The following is a 21,712-nucleotide window of genomic DNA, read 5'->3' as shown; positions in this document are numbered from 1 at the left end:
AATATTTATGAACCACTTGGGTTCTCATCAATGCATTCCTTTTAATACAATTATGAAAAAGTAGAATAGAAAAACTGATGAAAAGGAGTCGCTGCTGCCTGCTTTCAGCACCACAGAGGATTTTCTGATGAATTAGTTAAAATGAATGAAGTTTATGGCACATTACACTTTGATGGTGATGGTAAGAAATGGATGCAAGCTGGTATCTTTATTCAAGAGAATTAGTGATGAATCACCTGCATATATCAAAAACAAACATGTTTATGTGTGATTAATCTGACAAAAAAAATATAGAAAAACAGAAATGCTTGTCAAAATAGGACACTGTCATTATTTTGAAGACCCCCCAGAATTATGAGAAGCTTCACTCCACGAATTAATTTCCTCCTGTCTGTCATTGAGGACTGGACTTTGTTGTACTGAAAAGGGGTGTATGAGCGTGCTGATCCTTCTTGGAATCAAATATTCCCAACTCTCAGGCTGCTGGTCAGGCTAAATAAATTCAAAGTCATTCTGAATGACTCAGAGGCAGGCCCATCTGTTTTGCCTGATTCATATTTCCCTTTTGGTTTCCCTGATATTGAGAACTTGTGACGAGAATCTGATGAATGATTAATGGTTCTTTTCTTTCTTTCTCTGGACATGATGCTTTTGTAAAAGACACTTTAAATCTTAAGGACACTTTTTTGGATAAATAAAGGTTAAATCAGTACAATGTGGTTGCTTGAAAATATTTAACACGCTCATGTTTGAGTAACATGGACAAGAAACATGGATCTTAATGTCTGGAAGGCTTATCAGGCATTACAGACAGGTCTTTTACCTTTTGTCCCAAATAGATAAGATCATAAATAAGAAACATATAATAAGAAAAATATTATTTCTGTGTTCATACTGATGGATTTAGTGCTCTGGAAATGTACCTTACAGCAAAATTTACTATGTGAGCTCTTGCAGTAGCCTACAGGTTGCTAATAAAGCAGGTTTTATAATAAAATTTATGATAGAAATGGAAAATCTCCTCATATTAACACGTGAACACTCCAATTTTTTGGTTCTCAATGATTTTGGAATGTAAAAATAATGTGACAGGCATTAAAATGCTGACAAATTGTTCTTTAAACTTAAAAATTCACTTGCGATTAAAGAATAAAAGCACAAGAAAACAAAAAACACAGAAAACTGTCTGATAGGCTGAGACTCAAAACATATAAATCTTCCCAGACCTGTTCCAGACGGGAGCAGCATGTTTCTACTGTTTGATGAATTAATGGTCAGAAATGATTCATATCTTTAAATGGAAAAACATTAGCTACTGATGTCATTTTGGTTCACAGTATATTATATTCACATGCGTTGTTGATCGCCGCTGCATTTCACACACTTGTCCTTCTGTCCCTAATGTGAAGTCTGTCCAAAAGAAGCAAACGCTTTTATTGGCAACTTAAAAGTTAATCTCTTAACTTCCAGATGCACACACATATGTGGAAAACATTTGTACATACCAGCACGAACCTGAACTAAAATTGTCCGTTTCTGCTCTAATTTCCTATCAGTCATCATCACGGTCATTAGAAAACTGAGCTATTAGACATGTAGAGGCAAACTTTGAACTCTCCCAAGGCCTACAAATTGTGGGCCTTGTGCTCAGAGGCATATAAAAGATAAACATTTAAGCAATTTGGGAACAATTGCTGACAGCCTTCGTTATGGTGTAAAATAAAGCAAACTCCTACCCTTTGCTCAGGATTAGATTCATGTGAATTTAATCACAGTCAACTATTGAAGCTTCAGATCATCTACTCTAATTGTGGATTTCTTAACACTGAAAGGTTTAAAAGGTTGCATGTGTTAACAAGGGCTGAAAATGTCAAGATTCACACAGTTTTTAAGCTTTTAATAGTACGTTTCAGAACGGTTTATCTGCCCTTTGTATAAATTTTATGGCGTTGATTCACTTTCACAATGCGGAGCATTCAAAAACCAGAGTTTTCTCTCGAGTTAGTACAGATCAACAACAGAAAAAGAGACTGGACTGAGAAGTGTTATGTCACACTGGACATGAGGTGATGATATGTCAAGTTTTCCATTCTCTAAACCCATCCACCAACAGAAGCTTGGCAACCAGAACTAGGCACAGCAAGAATGCCAGAACAAGATGCTGTTTGAGTTAGAGAAAGTAAACAATCCAGAGTTTTGTTTTTTATTTAGTGCAAAACTTAATGTTGAATTGTATCCTGGAAGATGTCACAGTAGTTTCAAATTAACTTAGGAATCCACTTTTGAGACAGTTAATTGTTTACATTTAAAAATCACAGGGGAAAAGCTCCAATGTTCTAGTTATAAGACATACAGAACAAATGTGTAGAGTAATCTGGTCAAAATGGTCAAGGAAGGTTTTAGGCAGGCAGACTCAGCAGACTTCTTGAGTACGAAAGAGGTGCAGATTTTATTTTACAGTGCTTCTCCATTGATGTGTTAAGTTACAAAACAGTACAAAAATAATTTACAAAGAAAAATCGTTTCAAAATGAACTTGTAGCTACTCAAAAAAGAAAAAATGTCACATTGTGGCAGCACAGCCTCATCTCTATCTCTCTCTCTCGAAAGCAAAATCTCTACCTCTTATATCAATTCACATCTATTCACTTCAGCTCTTCCATTATGCATCATGGTGACCTATTCTTTAACCTCGAACCAAACAACTCTGCAAACACCATTATTGTACACACTACAAACCTGTAGGCCTTTCTAAATGTCTCCCTGAAAGCTAAACAGTCCTGCATGGTGAGTCAGAACAAAGGAACAAAGAAAGGTAAGTATGAACAAATGAACAAACTATTCAACCACATTTGACCCTGAACTTCATAAACGATAACTGATTCTAATTATGGCTGAGTGTTTTCCTTTAATCCTCCATATGATGGATGTAAGCAAACCCGGGGTGGTATGTGCTGCAACAGTACATTAGCATGGTTAAATTAAAGCAAAATACACAGAAGGATGTTGTGTATTGTGTAGTGTGTAGCATGAAAGTATCAAGGGACAAGTGGTGAGGAGAAATGACAGTTCTCACCCACTTTGTCACAAAATGTCTCAACGTGTCACTTTGCATTTTCTTTTGCATATTTTTTTATGAAGTTTGGTTCAGATTTGCTGGACAGAAACCTGACTATCATTCAGTACAACACCAGGACTCTAATTCCAAAGCAGCAGTTATCAATACCTGTGATTTTCCTCCTCTAAATGTGTTCTGTGAAAATGGTTTCTACAGACTTGATTGCACCGTTCACATTCAGCTGCTTAACAAAGCCACATGTACAGAGATTACAGACTAGAAACAGTGACAATAGTGTACAACATGAAATTATCAGAGAAAACGTAAAAGCACAAAACTCTCCTAATACGATCCATCCTATTGACAGCATAAAAACATTATCAAAGTGTTGCCGGTTCATATGTTGTAAATTACAGAAAACAGAACAGAACATCGCATGACAACAACTTTTCATCTGGAACTATCCAAGGTTTGTAATTTCTGACTAATTTCCTGCATGACATCTTTCACAGAGATCCCAGAGTTACGACCCACATTCAGACCGGGTGGTGAAGCAACCAGCAGAACTTCATATGAAACACAGGCTCTTGCCCTGTGTTCAAGTACAGACAAGTGACGCTTGACTGTAAAATCTAATTTAGCTGCTAAATACCCCCCAAAACTCCCCCTAAAAAGGTTACGAAAGTAAATTGGTGACAAATGGAGCAGTTCCCCGAAGGACCACGACTGAAAATCAAGTTACACTATTCGTGGCTTGAAACTAAAATATGCCTTTCAATTTGATATTTCAAAACACTGTTATCAAAACACGCCCTTGTTCTTGGACATTTTTAAATAGATTTCGGAGTAAGGGGCTTTCTGTGACAAACAAGGAAAGACTGAAAAGTAGCAGAAACTGAAAAAAAAAATGCTTGCATTAGACTTTTATCTAATTTCACATCAATGCAATAAAATAATAATAGCTTCATGAATACTGGACACATCAATGGCTACTTGAAGTGAGTCAAAAGCATAGAAATATCCTCATCATCTGATTAATAAGTGTAAAATACACCAGTTCATCAATTCCCACTTTGTCCATTAAGTGATTTCAAACTGAGCCACTAAGGAGACTTCTAATGCTTTTGCGCTAATGCAAAATGTAACTAAAAATAGTTTTTTAAAAAAATCCATTCAGCTCTTTAACTCTGTGTCTCAGTAAATGGATTTAATTTCTTTTTTTTAGAGAAAAGTTCCTTCACTGCTAGACAACTGTGCATCTCCATATCAAAATATGCAGTTTTCCTGAGACGCTTGAAGGTCTGTCTGCATCCAGACACACATCTAAAGAACCGTTCATGTGCAGTGAATCAGGCTTTTGGTATTTCAGAATTAAGGCCCATAATTCAATTTGTGATTTAATTGGCTGCAGCTTGGCTTCATTTAACTGGTACATCGCAGGAGATACACAGTTTCTTCTCAGAAAGCCCCTTTCCAACAAAGGCAGAGATTTTCATACAGCAGACATCACTTCTGTTTTCCTGCTCTCTGATAGCCACATATGAATATGATTCTTAAAAGCAGCACACACGCAAGTTAATGAGCATTTTAATTCAAGGTGACTTGGGGCAGTGTTGCTGACTTGGAAACAGAACATGTTGCTTTAATGAAAAATGCACAGAGTAAAAGCTTGTGCTGCTAGTGATGATGAAAAGCTTTTACTATGTTAATGTTAAGTGCTACATCCTCGTCAGAGTATGTTTCTAAATATAATATCAAGCCTTTCTTGCCACTATGTTAATATAGAAGTAAAGACGATAATACATTACATTTATACGTGTGGAAATTTGACTTATGCACCATCCCAAATCTGAATGAAATACTACACTTGTGGTATCCGCCTAAAATTAACTGACTGGTGCTGGTCAGTCAAAAGTCTATTAGTTGTTAGTACTGGTTGTTAATATCATTATATGATGCTGTAATTAGAAAAGAAAGGTCTGAGGTTGGTGCCGCATATTTATCCAAAACTTTTAAGCCAAAAGGAGACCTCAAGCAAATAAAATTTAAACTAATTAGCTCAAATTTCCTAAACTGAACCTTTAAGCTGCATTAATTTATATTTTTCTGTCAATAAAATTTAAATCACTTGTAGTAATAAAACTGAAAATTTTCATATGATCCTTCTCTGACTCTCCTAAAGTCTACAGAGTGTTTTAGGAGATTGCAGCTCATAGTTTTGATTTGACAGCCCATAACTTTACTGTTCTGGTTAATTTTCACTGTTCTTCTCAGTCGTGTTTTCAGTCGTCATAAACCGCAGTTTTCTTCAAAAGCTCTAATAAACCTCAACCAGCAAACAAGCCTGGCAGCTAACTGGTGAACACAGCAGCACATTTGGCTTCTAATAAAACATTTTTCAAATCAAGTTGGTGGAGAACAAATTAGAGGTAAAAGGAAATGTAACAGATTTTACTGCTGCCCCCAAATGGTCAAATAAAATGGCCTCCAGAGGCAGATAAGACACATATAAACCCTATTCGTATCTCAATTTGTGTTGGATTTGGAAAGCAGTGACAAAGGATGCCATTTTACCCAAAAAGAAGCAAAATATTTAGTTTTATTAGATTGAAGGATTTGTTCCCTAAGGTGTTAAAATCTTCAGCTTTACAAGCCCATAAAAATGTATCCAGTTTCTATGTCAAATACAAGGTAACAGTCGTCAAACAAAAAATATGCATTCCCTTGATGTGGGCTATTCCAATTTGTCTAAGTGTCTCACGAATTCATTTCTTCACGACAGCTGCTTCTGCCAACTCTAAAATGACCCAACCACGTGTAAAGCACATTAAATGCTCTTCTGTTAGCTACAAGACTGAACACAAGAGGCTTTATGCACTCCCAGCATCTTAAGCACTGAAGATCCAGTGGATTACTTGATCTACTTTTCTCCATTTTCCATCTGCTTCAACTCTAAGCGGTCAAGTCGATGGCTGCCCTCCCTGAACCTGGTTCTGTCAGAGTTTCATTTTTGTCCTAAAGAGGAGTTTTTTTCCCTTTACCACTGACACCAAGTGCTTGCTTAAAGGAAATCCCAAGGAAACTTTGGTTTGTTTGGGCTTCTCTGTATAAATGTTGCAAGGTATTTTTCTTACTGTGTGGAGCGCCTTGAGATGACATATCTTGGGAATTGGTGGTATATGAGTAACATTGAATGAATCAAAATGAGTTGAACTAAATTGTCTCCCACAACCATAGGAAAATCCCTAATGTTTGCTTGTTGTACGGCTAATGTGACTAATGTAATCAATAGCCTTGACCTTTCACTAATGGTGGAAATTTTAGCAGTAATTTAAAACCAATATTGGGTGGGTATTTGTGCTTTCTTATCATCATTGGTGCTTCAGTGGAACCTAGGCTCATACATCTGCTTCTTTTAATAGAAACATATTTGCAGTAAAGCTGTTTTCATCTACAGACATTTCTGTCGTCAGACTTTAGATTATGAAATAGTGACTGAAAGTATTGGCCCATTGAGACTACATGTCCCGTTGTAGCCATTACCAAGTAGCTGCGCTTCACTGCTAAATTACTACTACAGCTGAGACACTGCCTAACAAAATCCCCATAAAAATTAAAGACAACATCTGTGCTGTGTACTTGGCTATGTTTACATGAAAAATGATCACTCAGAGGAAAAAATCAGAAACAACAAAATGACTATGTCTCACACACTCATAGACATTTACGTCAGCAGAGTCAGTCAGCTAGACAGAGACACTGTGTTTCCAATCATACTTTGTCTTTTTATTCTAAAAAAACATACTACAGCTGCCCTCACAAAGTATGCACTGTCTGATGCAACAGACATATAATTAGAACATACTAATTTGTCATTATAATGTGCCTTTAACTTGAACCGTTGCACTCTTTACTGCAAAATGAGCTGTCATCTGTCTGTGGCGGCTCATGGCTGTTTATACAAGACACCATGACATATGTGCTGTAACTGTGCAAAGGACTGAGGGCTAGTAATGCTGGATTGCATACTACAATATTCAACCAGATGTGGTAGGAGATATGGGTATTAATAGGACATGCTAAATATTTTCTCTGGCACACTATTTAGTATGGTAGTATGGATATTTGAATGCACCCAGTGAGTCTTCTTCCTGAAGGGGGCGTGGACAGCAGCAGCTCAATTGCATTTAAAGCTACAGTTACAAATTTGTGACAGAATGAATGAGTCCAGGGACATGTAGGACTTTCGTTAAAATGGGCCACAATGTGAGACCTTTACTTAGATAACACAAAAAAAGCACTCAGAGAGCGCAGTACTCCACCAAGGCTGCTCAGTCGTCGTATCATTTCCGACGGCTGAAATGTTGAAAGAAGTCGTGGCAGAAATCACGACACCATACAATGTGGTCATTTAATATAGATGTACCCACAAACAAAATGACGTTTCGCTGAGCACAGGCGTGTGTTACGTATACACATGTGTACGTTATGTACGGATAACCGAATCACGTGACCTAAATATGTAGCGGATGGTGGGAATTGATGGGACTCGGAAACACCCTCACAATTTTATCAATTGTTCCTTGTATCATTTCCGACGGAATGGTGTCAAAATAACCACTCTCCCCAATAACCGACGGCGGCTGGCGTAGCATTCACTTGTTGTCATAGTTACAGTGACGCCATGCCACTATCTCGCAAAGATACAGAAATCTTTAACAAATCTGTGGATCCAGGTTATATGCCGCATCACTGCCAAAATCTAATCAGTTGGTCCTTATGTCATTTCTGACCTTCCCTGAAAATTTCATCCAAATCTGTAGGTCCATTTTTCAGTAATGTTGCTAACAGACAGACAAACCAACACCGATCGCCACATAACTCTGCCGAGGCTCCGCCTCCTTGGCGGAGTAATAAAGCATATTTACATGTATTCAAAGCATTTCTAATATGCAGATTGGCTTCCTGTTCAAGCGTACTTCAGCAGGACTCCAGCTTTTAGTTGTGAGTGTCTATACTGGTTGTCCTGACATCTGGGACACATCCTGAGGACGTGGGGGGACTGAAGCAGCCCTTCTCATCTCAAACCACAAAGTCTAACTCCCACTCAGTCTGAATGGGCTGACCTTCCTTCTCCGAGATCAAACAGCAGTGTCTCTGAAAAGTGGGCACCACTTTCAGTTCAGCATCGAGGCACAGGAGCCAAAAAACACTGTGACCATCCAGACACAGCACTGTCTCCCATATGACTCACCGCTTTGCTATAGTGCGACTTCAATAAATGAGCTGCCCAGTGATGGAAAATGTGGTTTGCTCCTACACGAGAACCAGAATAGCTTAAATGCCATCCCGTTTATGATTTGACAATTAAAAAAAAGAGTAAAAGCAGTCTGGGTCTTGATTGTCAACAATTAATTCCATTACACAGACCTCAAAGACTATTCAGATGTATTACTGTTAATCCTGAATTTCCACCGTCTTTACTTTAATTGGGAGTCAGAGTGCCACAGTGTGACCGTGTTTTTGAAGTAACTTCCATGTTATTATTCTATGGTACAAGTTTGAGGCCCCTGAAACGTGAAGCATCCTCAAGTATACAGCAACATTAATTCAACTCTGTTTCCTGTAAGTGAAGAAAGACAAAACTGTGGAAGACAGTTGACCTGAAAATGACCACAGCAGAGGTATCAATAACACAAGATACTCGGTTATATAAATAAAATTTATGTGTTTAATCAGGAATTTGATGGTTTAATAATTAAAAGCACATCTCTTGGGATCCTCTGCCTCTCACTGATAGCCACCTAAGAATGTAAACACACTATTTTTTCATTATTTTCCACTTTTACCTCGCTAATTTTAGGTGAAAAGCACAGACCCTTCTTAACATCTGGCACTGACTTCATCAATAGAAATGACTGCAGGCTATCTGCTCTTTTCTTAAGAAGCACAGTTCATCGCACAGTGTCATTTCACCTGATGAATCCCACCTTCTTGCAATGTGTTGCAGTCTTATTAATAGTGTTCCACTGGGAGCCATCCAGTTTCATCATCTATAATCACTTTTTGAAGTTCTATTTATCCAGAAACTGTGGTCCACCGAGGTCTGGAGCTCATTATCTGCATGATACTGTACAGTCATTTAAATGCCAAAAATGTAATTTTAAAAAGTCAGCAGCGTTTCTTTCCAGAATAAACACCCACAAGGTTTTAGTCTGTTATTACCGTCTGGCAAATACAGGCAAAACTTCTCTAATTTACGTCACAGCCGTAAAACAGGCGAGATAAGGAAAGTCAGTTTTTAATTGCCAAACATATGAAGTACGGAGTGTGATGAACTGAAACTCTATAATGTCATACTGAGGAGTATGGATGCAACTGTAGCTGAGACATTAAGTTATTATATGAATTAGTGGATCCGCAGGAGAATAATGAATTTTCTAAAGAAAACAAAGCTACTTTGATGGTTCCAGTTTTTCAGATGAGAACATTTTCTGCCCCTTTTTTTCAATATGTAATGTGTGCAGGCAGCGATATATCTGTACTGACAATAACCAATGAAAAAAAACGAAATAATGATATCATGTGAATAATATTGTAAATAATCCTGCTCCAGTGGGAAGAACATACGACACAATTATGCTTACAGACCGTCTCTCCACCTCCCTATACAGTGTAATTCCTTTGCTGAAAAATAGACAAAACACACCAAAAGCAGCTGAAGAAAAGGTGAAGCTTTTGGGGTTTTTTTTTGTTTGTTTATTTGCTTTCCATAGCTATCGTGATGATGTTGTTATTGTGAATTCTTTTGACCACAATAATTTTGTAGGAAAATCGAATATCATCACAGCCCTAATTACTAAAAGTAAACTGACATCTCACTGGGATTAGGATCGTGTTTATCCACTAAAATAATCATCAGATTAATCAATAACTGAAACAGTGGCGATTTTTAGGCCTAAATAAAACCATTATTCATTTTCTGTTATTCAATTCACCCTCAACATTTGCCCAGTCAAACATCTCTCTCTTTTAAAATTTCTTGCACAAGTTCAGTTTGATGTTTTGTTTTATCGCTGTGTTTCTCGGTAACTGTGTCACTAGCCTGTTTTTAATCCTTAAGTCTCTTCTTCAATTGTTTTTGATGACAAAAAGAAAGAAAACAACATCCGACTGGCTTCGGCTCAACCCACAGTCGCCTTTGAATGTGAGAGACGCACAGCTGGCTGCTCATCTGTCTGATTTCCAAGCAGCAGTGCGATGCCCCTGAGGCCCGACTTTGATCTTCCATCTCTCCGTCTTTTTGTCGGCTGTGGATACATCATTACACTCTAACTACACCTGAACAACAGACGTTACAGTCTCATGCTGCAGCTTCACTACAAGGACACAGGAAGCAGCTCTCCTGTCTGTTTGTGTTACAGACTGGTGTGTGTTATAGCCTAGAGCTGGTTCAGGACCAGTTTTGTGAGGGAAATAAAACAGGCATGCACGCCTAAAACATGAGGTCTGTCCTGAAAGTGTGCCAGAGAAATTCTATAAGAAGAAAGACCGAGGCAAATAAATGTTTTAGAGGAAAACATAAGCATGCAAGTAATGCAGTTTGCACCTGTGAGAGAAGGGCTGAATGGAGTTATATTATTCTCACAACAAACCATATGACTCTGAGATACTCAGTGAATGAGCATTGAATTCCTAACAAAGTTTTAGACTTGGACTAATCAATTTACGCCTTAATCCAGCTCCTCTCAGATCAAGGTAGAGTCAACCTTTAATGTCTTGTTTGATCTCTCAAAAAAAAGGTTGTACACACTTTATGCTACTTAATCTGAGAGGAAATTTCAGACCACAATTCAGCCAACAGGATTAATCTGACCAAAATCACATTGAACAACATATAAATGCTGGAAGTGAGTTTGTCTAAAATATCAAATATCCACAGCGGGTTGAAATTGAATCGCGCCAGTGATGAACAGACATACTGTGTGTGTCATCTATAGTGCACACTGTCTGGAGTAATTAGATTCAAACTCTGCTGATTAAGTGCAGATCAGATCGTGTTCTTTTAACATTCACGGAGACACATGGGGACTGAGTGGTGCAAAATAAACACAGATGATTAGTTTGATCATTAAAGCCTCACACTCACTGAGCATTAACGCTGAATGAGAGACACTGCTTCTCAGTCAACAACTGAAATCAGATCCAACAGTTGTTATTATCAACCAGGAAATCTCTAATCCTGGAACACACAATTTTATTGCACACATCCCTCCAATGTTATTATTTTAGAGCCCAATCGGTCTAAGTATGATTAGTCAACAAAGTAACGCCAAAGTTGTTGATGGCTCCAGTTATTCAATATGCTTTAGAACTATAAAAGCTAACATCTGATCTAAATTGAGGCATAACCTGAACTCTAGCGTTGTCATGAATCTGGGCTGTTTTTTGGAAGCAGATCCAGAGTAATATATTGACAAAAATCCTACAGCAGTGAGACAGAATCACACGGTGGAAATGGCCTTATCTTTTTGCATATTTGAAATTCTTCTGTGATAACAATGGCATTCTTTCCAATGCTCATTTTTGGGAAATTAGCAGGGGTTTCCCAGTAGTTGGTAGAAATGATGGCACGAGTCAGTATGAGAAGCACTTTCTCCTAAAGACTAATGGAATTGTTGTATTTTGGCTGCGCTCCCATCTGTGTCATTTTGAAGGATGCAAGTCGGCATTTGGCAGAACTGTTGGAGGCAGGGAGAAGAAAACCCTGAAGTCTGACACACAGACATTAATGCTCCTACTGTTTCTACTGTACAATGTAATTAACAGATGTCTTCCTAAATTAAATACACTGTCATGACATTGAAAGTGTAAAGTATAAGCACTGAATTCTGGGAGCAAGTGAATGAGTCTAGATGCAATAGGTGCAATAATGTAATTCTGCATACTTGCAAACATGGAAACTTTCCAGAATGCAACAAAGACTAAAAAAAGGTTGCTGATGTTGAATAATGTCTTAATTTACACGATAAACTGTATTTGAAACCACTGCCAGCATGTTTAGAATACTTACAACGTATGTTTTGCCTCCTTTTTCTCTACTTTCTCTGAAGATTTGGTTTCTTTTTTATGTAACATATCAGAATATTTGGGTTGTTTTTAGGCTTTTTCGTATATTTTTCAGAAATCATATGAACATAGACAGGTTCATGCTGTTCTACTTTAAGTTTGTTATAGTTGCAGTATTCAATAACTGGGTTGAAATGAACTAACGTTTTTCAAATGCTACCTTTTCAAGTTTATTTCTAATTTGTTTAAGCTAATAAAGCAAACAGGTAAAGTGCACCCAGGGCACTGCTGTCTGTTTAGTAAATCTAGACATTACATGCAGAAGAGTAGGTACGATATCAGTCAACCATGATGTTCTTTGGGTGTTCACAGAATACGAGAATATTGTAAATAAATTACATGCATCTTGAATTACTGTTATGTACATATGTTCCGTGTAGGGGTGTTCATCAATTAATTTCCATTATTAATTTAAACAATTAACTATATGTTAACCAATCAGGCAGAACATGACAGACATGCGCATCAAAAAACGTATTGTACTTTAGCTGTAGTACATGGTTGTGCCAGTAGGTGGAACCTCGTAATATTTGATGAGATGGGGGACTGCAGCTTCTTTGTGTTTAGCATTGTAGCGACTAAAGGAGGCTGTCACTTGGACTACAGGCCACTTCGTGTTGTCAAGTAGATAGTATTGTGGGGTTTAGCTAGCAAAGGGCCACCATGACAAAGATTTCTGTGACATTTAATGACAACCTGCATGAGTTCTCAATTGGTACAAGATGCAGGTATAAGCCACTGCACATTTAAGGTGGCTTTGTCCTTCTTTCTGCTATCTATGCGTTTTATTCACTACAGGAAAAAACAACAGTCTCCAAGTAAGACCTTACCACACTGAAAATGTCAAGTCAAGCTTTGCAGCGATTTTTGATCTTGCAGTAAGGCCGCTTTGCTATTTTTTTTGCTGTGAATTATCAATTTTAATGACAGTGCTTGCTCTCTGCATGCAAATGTTCCTTCAAAACAATTTGACTTAACCCTAACCCACAATAACTGTGATTGGTTTTAAGAAATACAAACAAGCTAGAGTGTTTTGTTCCGTTTTGTACTAAAGAATGGGCTAGCAATGCAGTACTAGCTGCGGTAACAGCAAATGACATGTCTGTGCTCAAAAATGGCTATGTCACTATATCAAATGTTGTTGGTGGCACTCACTTTGTGTTATAGATTAAGTGATTATTGACCCATAATGTCGCCAGCTACCACTTAAGAAAATTGCTTTTTTAAAAAAAGGTGCACATTTCAGTGTTGTACATCCCCTAAAAAGAAATATCCTGTTGATAAAACTGACATTCAAGCCTTTATTTTACTGTAAAAGACATTTCTGTTGCAAATTAGTAGTGCATAAACATAATTTACAGGAAATAAAGGTCCGGTTCCTTAACAGGTCTGTATGCTCATATGGAAAAACCCTCACTGTGAGGCTGCAAGCTGGATATGCTTCAGAACTGGTGAGGGAGAGGGAGTCTCTCATAATACTGCGAGTTCTGGCAAAGCTCACCCTCAGTCCTCTGCTGTCACTGGGATTGACTGCAGTAACAGCCACTTATACTGACCCAGCCACCGTGACAATCAAAGCTGAGGGGAGGGGCTTCTGCATGTGTCCCTTTGCTTGCAAAAGAAAAAAAAAAAGTGGTCTTGCTGAAGAAGTGAAATAAGCTATCTACTGCCCTCTTTAGGTTCATCCTGATTGGCTGAACACACAGAGTTCATGCAAATACTCAGCAGATAAAAGAAAAACAAGCAGTGTTTGCAGCAGAACAAACTATATGAGAATTTCCCATTAAAAGTTAAAAAAAAAAAACAAATGCCTGGCAAGCATGTGATCTACATGTAGCCTTGACATGTTAAAGGTGAACTAATGTGCTACATTAGAAGTCACAGTGATGCTAATAAGCCAGCTCCAGTAGATGCAACTGAGCTCATCATAATTTCTTTGCCCACATGACATGCCTTCGCTGGTCGCAAACACTCACTCCATTCATATGACATTAAACCTAACTAGATCTGGTTAAGCAGAGACACAAATACACATGATTTTTCTTGGAGCAAATGATGAGATATAGATTTACCTCCCAAACAGTTGACCTCATTCAATGTAAAAATCAATTTAATATATCAAATGAACATCTGGATGAAGCTTCTTCACTTACACTATAACTAACAGCACACAGTAGCATATGAATATAATGGAGCCCCACTAACTGCTAAGCTCATTTCTTGCCAGTTCTTATGCTGCAGTGTTAATTAATGTAAATCAAAATCCCTCAAGTGTGCCTCAAGAGAGTGTGCCTCCTGGACTGATGTGGTTTTTCAGAGTGGATGTGTGTGTGTGTGTGTGTGTGTGTGTGTGTGTGTGTGTATGACAAACTCTCAGTCAAAATCAAACCTAAACCCTGGGATAATACTCAAATTGTGGTCCCAGAGAGCAGCACCACACTGCAGAAGCGCAGCAGCTAATGAATGTGGCACACTGTCGGCACATTTCAACCATTAAAAAGAGCATAAAGTAGTTGAAAAACGCAAAAAATAAAAGTCTTAAAGCGAAACACTAGTAAAAGTAAACTACTTACTTAACAAAATGACGACGGAGAGATGAATGTTGTGGTGCTGTATATAATCCATGGCTCCTTTTTTCTTTTTTTTTAGTCGGTGGCAGCTCCACAGAGAGTCCGTGTCGGTTTTTTGGCACCTTTACGCGCTCATGGATACGTCGTGAGGCGCGCAGTTAACGGACAAGCACACACATCCAGACACACAAACACGCTCCTCCGGACAGTGTAGTTATTTCTCCAAGTTGCGCACTCTTACTCATTCTGGTGATGCTGATGCTGCTGCTGCAGCTCCCAGTGACGACAGACCAGCCTCCCTCCCTACTCTCAAACCCTCCTCCCCCATCACCCCCCTCCCCTCTTCCTAGCCGACCTCCGCGCGTGCGTGCGTGCGTGCGTGCGTGTGTGTGTTTTAGTCACCAGTTAAAAGCGCTGTTGGAGCCATTCATATATTCATGCTTCACTCTGCGCAGGATGTTTCATCACCACTGTTTTGCCCCAAATACAGTTTCTAAATGCGCTCTGGCTGCTGAAACCAGCTTGTTCACAACAACACAAAAACAAAGGTTAAAACATTACAGTAAGATCACAGAGAATGAATTAAACAGCTGTAAAAGTCGTGTTCTGTTATAAATTACTACGTTTGTGTGGCCCTTTTTTTTTTTTAATTGTGAGGAGAGTAAAATGGACTTGAGTTTTATTTTGAAGGGCCCACGTAGAGTGATACATTAGTGCTATTCATGTAGGCTACACTGTGTTGCCACATTATAAGGTACCTCTGGCTAAAAATTAATGTGGCCTCCTGCAGCAGTACTGTCATAAATCCAATAATATTCAGTTCTTGATGATGATCATTTTACAGACTGCATTTCATTGCATCACTGGAATTTTAGCTATTTTTATGCTCCATTCATATCATTAAAGACCCCTTCAAGTGAAATCTATTTTTAGATGTCATAATAAAAAGAGCAGTCAACACCATCACTGAGAATAATACTTTGAAACTGCAGTGTGACGATTCCATTACAGTGTCAAAAAACTTGGCTTGAGACATCCGGGGGTTTACTACAAAGCAAACCAGAAGCAGTTCTGTCAACTTGCAGGGTGGTTTCTGTATCTTTAAGACCTTTTCAGACTCAGTGTGGTTTGGTTACACTAGCTGCTGGATTCAGGAGGAGTCAATCAGTACAGAGCAGGCGGAGTTCTTAAAATGTTTAGTGGTACATCAATACAACAACAAAATTTTCTGCATGACAAAAATCTACCATACCTTACTTCAATACCTGAATGGATTCAAAATCATCCACCTGCTTTATAAAATATATCCCCTCTTGGTCTGTGTTTTAGATGGCTGGTCTGCATATTTTAGCTATTATTACCTGCTTTCTGCCCAGTGGGATTAAATCGCTTTTTAGGATTCACTTTTATCATATGGCTGTTTCTTAATGAATGACATCGCTTTAACCACACAAAGTCAGTCTTTGTCCTGCCGTCCATGCATTTATATTTGCCACTGCATTTTACTAACTCATGTCATCTCTCTCTTAGTTTGTGCTCTGTCCTCTCCACTATCCCCGTACGTCTCTCAGATATATCTGTCTCTGGAACTGTGCAGGTCTGGTCTGCGGTCTAGTTGCCCACCTTATTGCTCCAGTGTTTGTGTTCTTTTGCTTGTTGCATCTGGCATGCTATTTCCTCCCCCTGGCCGCCCTCCCTAAGCCTGGTTCTGCTGGATTCCTGTTTTTTCATTGTGTTACGGTCCCTGATGGCTGTGTGGTTTTCCTTTTTGCAGTGGACTTTTCGTAAGTTCTGTGGGGGGAGACGGCTATTGTGGACTAATTTTTCATAGGCTGAAGGGTTTGCTCCACCCGACTGGACCACCACCCAGTTGGAACCTCCAGTAGGCCTGCAGCAATCATCACACCTAGCCTTAAATCTGCAGTCAGTCTCCATCGAGGCGGGGGTGATTTAGTGTGAGCATCTCGGCTTGTGCATGTGTTTTGTGCTCTTTGTAGAATATGTAACTCCTGCATTGAAACCATCAGTTATGATTGTTGTTCGCTTAGTTAATTTTTCACAGTTGAACAAATGTCTTACTTTTGTCCATCATTCGTGTTGCTACCTTGTCATTATGTTTGGCTTAGGAGTTCAGTTGTTTTCTTTTGTTGTTGTTGTCATAGCTACTTTTACAGCTCTGTTAGCCCCCGTTTGGTTTTATTTGGTTCTGTGATTTAGCAACACCCATCAGTCCTGTTTTCTGTGTAGTACCATATTTTTTTTGTTAAGTATGTCAGTAAGCAATAAATTGCTTTGCCAAACCACAAACACCTGGTTTTATGTTCTTCTCTTTTCCATAGCAGAGCTAGGATGTAACAAAAGGAGTCCTTTCCCTTTGCTGTCACAAATAAAATTTAATATTATAAAATACATGAAATTCATCTTTTTAATAGTCTATCTACAGAATTAATAACACTGTAGGGTCTCATCTTAACGGATTATAGTCCAGTAAAAGAATATTTTATATAACTTTTTCAGGATTTAATCAAAATATGTAAATTAGCCAGGTACATTCACACTTTAAATTACACTACAGGGTCTTGTTTTCGTATTGCCATTCATAATCCTTCTACTAGACTGCATTTTGCCGGAGCAGCCGTTGTCTCAGATTTGCTAAATAAAAATGTTTGAACTGTCCTGGCTAGACTTAACTATTTTATCTGTTTTTTGTTGCATGTTTCCAATTTATTTATTGAATTTGTTTTATACTGAAGCACTTGGTGAGTTAGTTTAGTATTAGTACCTCAATTAGGAAATGTTAATAGGCCTGTAGAGGTGCTGAGAGGGAACACATAAACCTAAGCTCTGTCCACACATGTTGCCGACCTAAAACAAGCTGCCTGAGTGTGAAAGCCACTGACTGTATAAAAAGAAGCTGGAACTCACCTGACATAAACCTGGATAAAAATCTGTATCCATGATGAGGTTTTTCTCCTGAGGCCTCAGAATAAAAGCAAACTTGTGTACTAATTCAAGGAATTCAGACACACGTCAGCTTTCCATTTTGCCTTCCCTACCTGGCTGCACGCCTCGTTTCTATTGGCCATGGTGTGTGGCTAAACTCACTGGGTATGCCTGCTGTAGCGCCAAGCTGCGTGGTGCAGCTCAAACCCTTGTAAATATAGGATAAATGGGCCATTCTTCTTTTTCAGAATCTGTTTTTGATTTAACCATGTATGACTAAATTATTCCAATGTTAGTTGGTTGTAAAGTATAGAGGATATAAAGGATTTTTAAACTGCTTGAGCTGCGTTTGTAGGTGAGATGTTTGCCATTTTGGGGCAGGAGGGGAATGTTTTCATGGAAATAATCTAAATATGTAACTTTGATACACAGATTTCATGACTAGACTTTGAGGGTCGGCCACTGTTTATTAGAAATTACAACACTGCTGTATTTGACTGTATTAGTTTTAGCTAGGTGCACCTAATAAAGTAACAATTGAGTGTATTATAGTCAGGGAATATTTTTACAGTAATATTAAACAGTGTGGAAGCCACATTTTGATGCTGTAAGTGAGAAGTTTGAAGAACTTTACATATGACAGTGTATTTTATTTCATAAACTCACATTTCATATATTAAATCATAAACTACATAAGAACTATAGCTACCAAGCATATAAAGTGTAAAAAAATTATTGCTTTAGTTGGTGTGTAATTATTAATTAATTCCCACCATTGATCTTTCATATGTATAATTCCCCAAACACTTTAAGTTCACCTGTACAATCTAATGCCATAAGTTCAACATTTACAAAGCTCTTACATTTTCAGTTTTTCTTGATGTCGTCAAAAAAGAAATTCACTTTCTTTATCTTTATTGTTGAGGTTATAGGGGATGATGGTGTAATGGACTGCATTACAACTGAAAGTGTTCCTTATATTCTACCCCACTCACAAATGAGAACATGTAGAAGCTTTGCAAAAGTAGAAAAATGCTTTTCTCGGTGCACAGCCAGGGCTTCTAGTTATATACGCCGATCAGCCACAACATTATGACCACTGACAGGTGAAGTGAATAACATGGATCATCTTTTATAATGCAGTGTTCTGCTGGGAAACCTTGAGTCCTGACATTCATGTGGATGTTTGACATGACTCATGATTCACTGCCACTATCCCGGTGCCACAGGACATCCCCAGATGGGTCAGAGGAGATCCTGTGTGTAGGATATATATATATATATATATATATATATATATATATATATATATATATATATATATATATATATATATACATACATACATACACACACACACACACACACACACACACACACACACACACACACACACACACACACACACACACACACACACACACACACACACACACACACACACACACACACACACACTATATTGCCAAAGTATTCGCTCACCTGCATGACTCGCATATGAACGTAAATGACAACCCATTCCTGATCCATAGGGTTCAATATGACATCGGTCCACCCTTTGCAGCTGTAACAGCTTCAACTCTTCTGGGAAGGCTGTCCACAAGGTTTAGGAGTGTGTTTATGGGAATTTTTCACCATTCTTCCAGAAGCACATTTTTGAAGTTACACACTGATGTTGGACCAGAAGGCCTGGCTCTCAGTCTCTGCTCTAATTCATCCCAAAGGTGTTCTATGGGGTTGAGGTCAGGACTCTGTGCAGGCCAGTCAAGTTCATCCACACCAGACTCTGTCATCCATGTCTTTATGGACCTTGCTTTGTGCACTGGTGCACAGTCATGTTGGAAGAGGAAGAGACCAGCTCCAAACTGTTCCCACAAAGTTGGGAGCATGGAATTGTCCAAAATGTCTTGGTATGCTGAAGCATTCAGAGTTCCTTTCACTGGAACTAAGGGGCTAAGCCCAGCTCCTGAAAAACAACCCCACACCATAATCCCCCCTCCACCAAACTTTACACTTGGCACAATGCAGTCCAACAAGTATGGTTCTCCTGGCAACCACCAAACCCAGACTGGTCCATCAGATTGCCAGATGGAGAAGCGTGATTCATCACTCCAGAGAAGGCATCTCCACTGCTCTAGAGTGCAGTGGCAGCCTGCTTTACACCACTGCATCCCACGCTTTGCATTGCACTTGGTGATGTATGGCTTGGATGCAGCATTCCATGAAGCTCTCTGCTGAAGCACTGTTCTTGAGCTAATCTGAAGGCCACATGAAGCTTGAAGGTCTGTAGTGATTGACTCTGCAGAAAGTTGGTGACCTCTTTGCACTATGTGCCTCAGCATCCACTGACCCCGCTCCGTCAGTTTACGTGGCCTACCACTTGGTGGCTGAGTTGCTGTCGTTCCCACACACTTCCACTTTCTTATAATACAGCTGACAGTTGACTGTGGAATATTTAGGAGCGAGGAAATGTCACGACTGGATTTGTTGCACAAGTGGCATCCTATCACAGTTCCACGCTGGAATTCACTGAGCTCCTGAGAACGACCCATTCTTTCACAAATGTTTGTAAAAGCAGTCTACATGCCTAGGTGCTTGATTTTATACACCTGTGGCCACAGAAGTGATTGGAACACCTGATTCTGATTATTTCAATGGGTGAGCGAATTCTTTTGGCAATATAGTGTATATATATATACACACATAGGATCAAACAAAAATGTCCACTTAAAGAAAATGATACTACTGAAGCCAAAAACACATTTAATGTTAAATTCCGGGTTTGCTGCTCAAAACATGAAACTACAGACCTCATTAATGGTTTTTTTTTGTTTGTGTACTATTTTTTACTGCCAAATGTCACTTTACTGAAAGCAGTTGTTAGCCTTAACCTGAAAAGTCACAGGCATTTTTTTTCTCTGAAAATGAGTAAACATATTAGTAGCTGATTATGAATAAATGATTAACATATAAATAAATGATCACCCATGAGCTTAGAACTGAGTTTGTTTTCACAGCTTTTGTTAGATTTGGCAGAACAGTCTCAACTGTTTAAGGGAGCACTCAAAGAATCAGTGAGGATGAGAATTAAACTGCACTTAATAAACATACATTACATTCAACTTAGGTAAATCAGCAATATGAAACACAGAGCCCGAGCAAGCTGTTTGGAGCTAATGAGGAGGTTTGGAGCCAACCACACGGCCAGAGCTTGAACTAAAACTCCTCTTTTTCCTGTACATCTGTTTTCTACTCAGCTGACAAACTGAAGGATCTAATAAGTGAGCAGCTCCTTTCCTCTCGCTGTCACATTTGTGGCAACCATTAGGATTCACAGATAGTTTTAAGACGTGTCTGGTGGAAGAAAGTCTACAAGTACGATGCAGGACACCACAAATCTGCAAGTATTACATTGCTGCAGAAAAAAGAATACAAAACGTCCCTCTTGCACTCTGTGGGATCCGTCTACCGTTCTTTCTTTGTTGAGAAAAATGGTTTGCACGGGGTGATTTTGGCCACAGTGGTTTCCACAGAGCTCAGTCAGGGCAAACCGCTGATTGCAATTGTCTGTTTTATGTTCACAAAAGAGGCCTCTACTGAACCGACTGTCAAAGCCTCAGCCAAAGCTTGACTGGAGGGGGATGCAACAGATACATGTTCTCTAAATATCCTTGAAAAAAACACTATAATATTACTCAGAGATGTAACAATATTGTACAGACACATGCAGAGAAGGTATTAACTGGACCAAAAAAATTCATCAGAATGCAGAAAACATAGTGTCTGACACTCACAAATGTCTGGAGATGGACCCTTTTAGACCCAAAGATTAGTGGCCCATGTTGCTTTAAAGGAGAAATCTCTATTTCTAAATCACAAACGGTTGCCTCAGCATCCACTATAACCACAACCTTTATCACAAATTTACAAGACTACTAGACTCCTGCTACAAATGCTTGGTTTGTTTTTCTTTTCCTTCCACAAATTTCTTTAAACAAGTGAAAGCATTCCAA

The 21,712-nt window shown here is 38.7% G+C and overlaps 1 protein-coding gene across 2 annotated transcripts in view; it reads right to left on the bottom strand.

Moving 5' to 3' along the window:
• The window catches only part of ltk (leukocyte receptor tyrosine kinase), a 61,180-nt gene extending 46,140 nt beyond the window's left edge, over window positions 1-15,040 (bottom strand). For both annotated transcript variants that reach the window (XM_035957781.2, XM_023291486.3), the window contains exon 1: window positions 14,760-15,040. In XM_035957781.2, coding sequence (XP_035813674.2) covers window positions 14,760-14,811 — 52 coding nt within the window. In that variant the 5' untranslated portion in view covers window positions 14,812-15,040. The remainder of the gene's footprint in view (window positions 1-14,759) is intronic.
• Window positions 15,041-21,712: the final 6,672 nt, after the last annotated feature.

The sequence above is a fragment of the Amphiprion ocellaris genome, chromosome 20, assembly GCF_022539595.1.
Source record: "Amphiprion ocellaris isolate individual 3 ecotype Okinawa chromosome 20, ASM2253959v1, whole genome shotgun sequence".
NCBI classification, from domain to species: Eukaryota; Metazoa; Chordata; class Actinopteri; family Pomacentridae; genus Amphiprion; species Amphiprion ocellaris.
The sequence above is the reverse complement of the archived record's forward strand: the minus strand, read 5'-3'. Positions and strand labels throughout refer to the sequence as shown.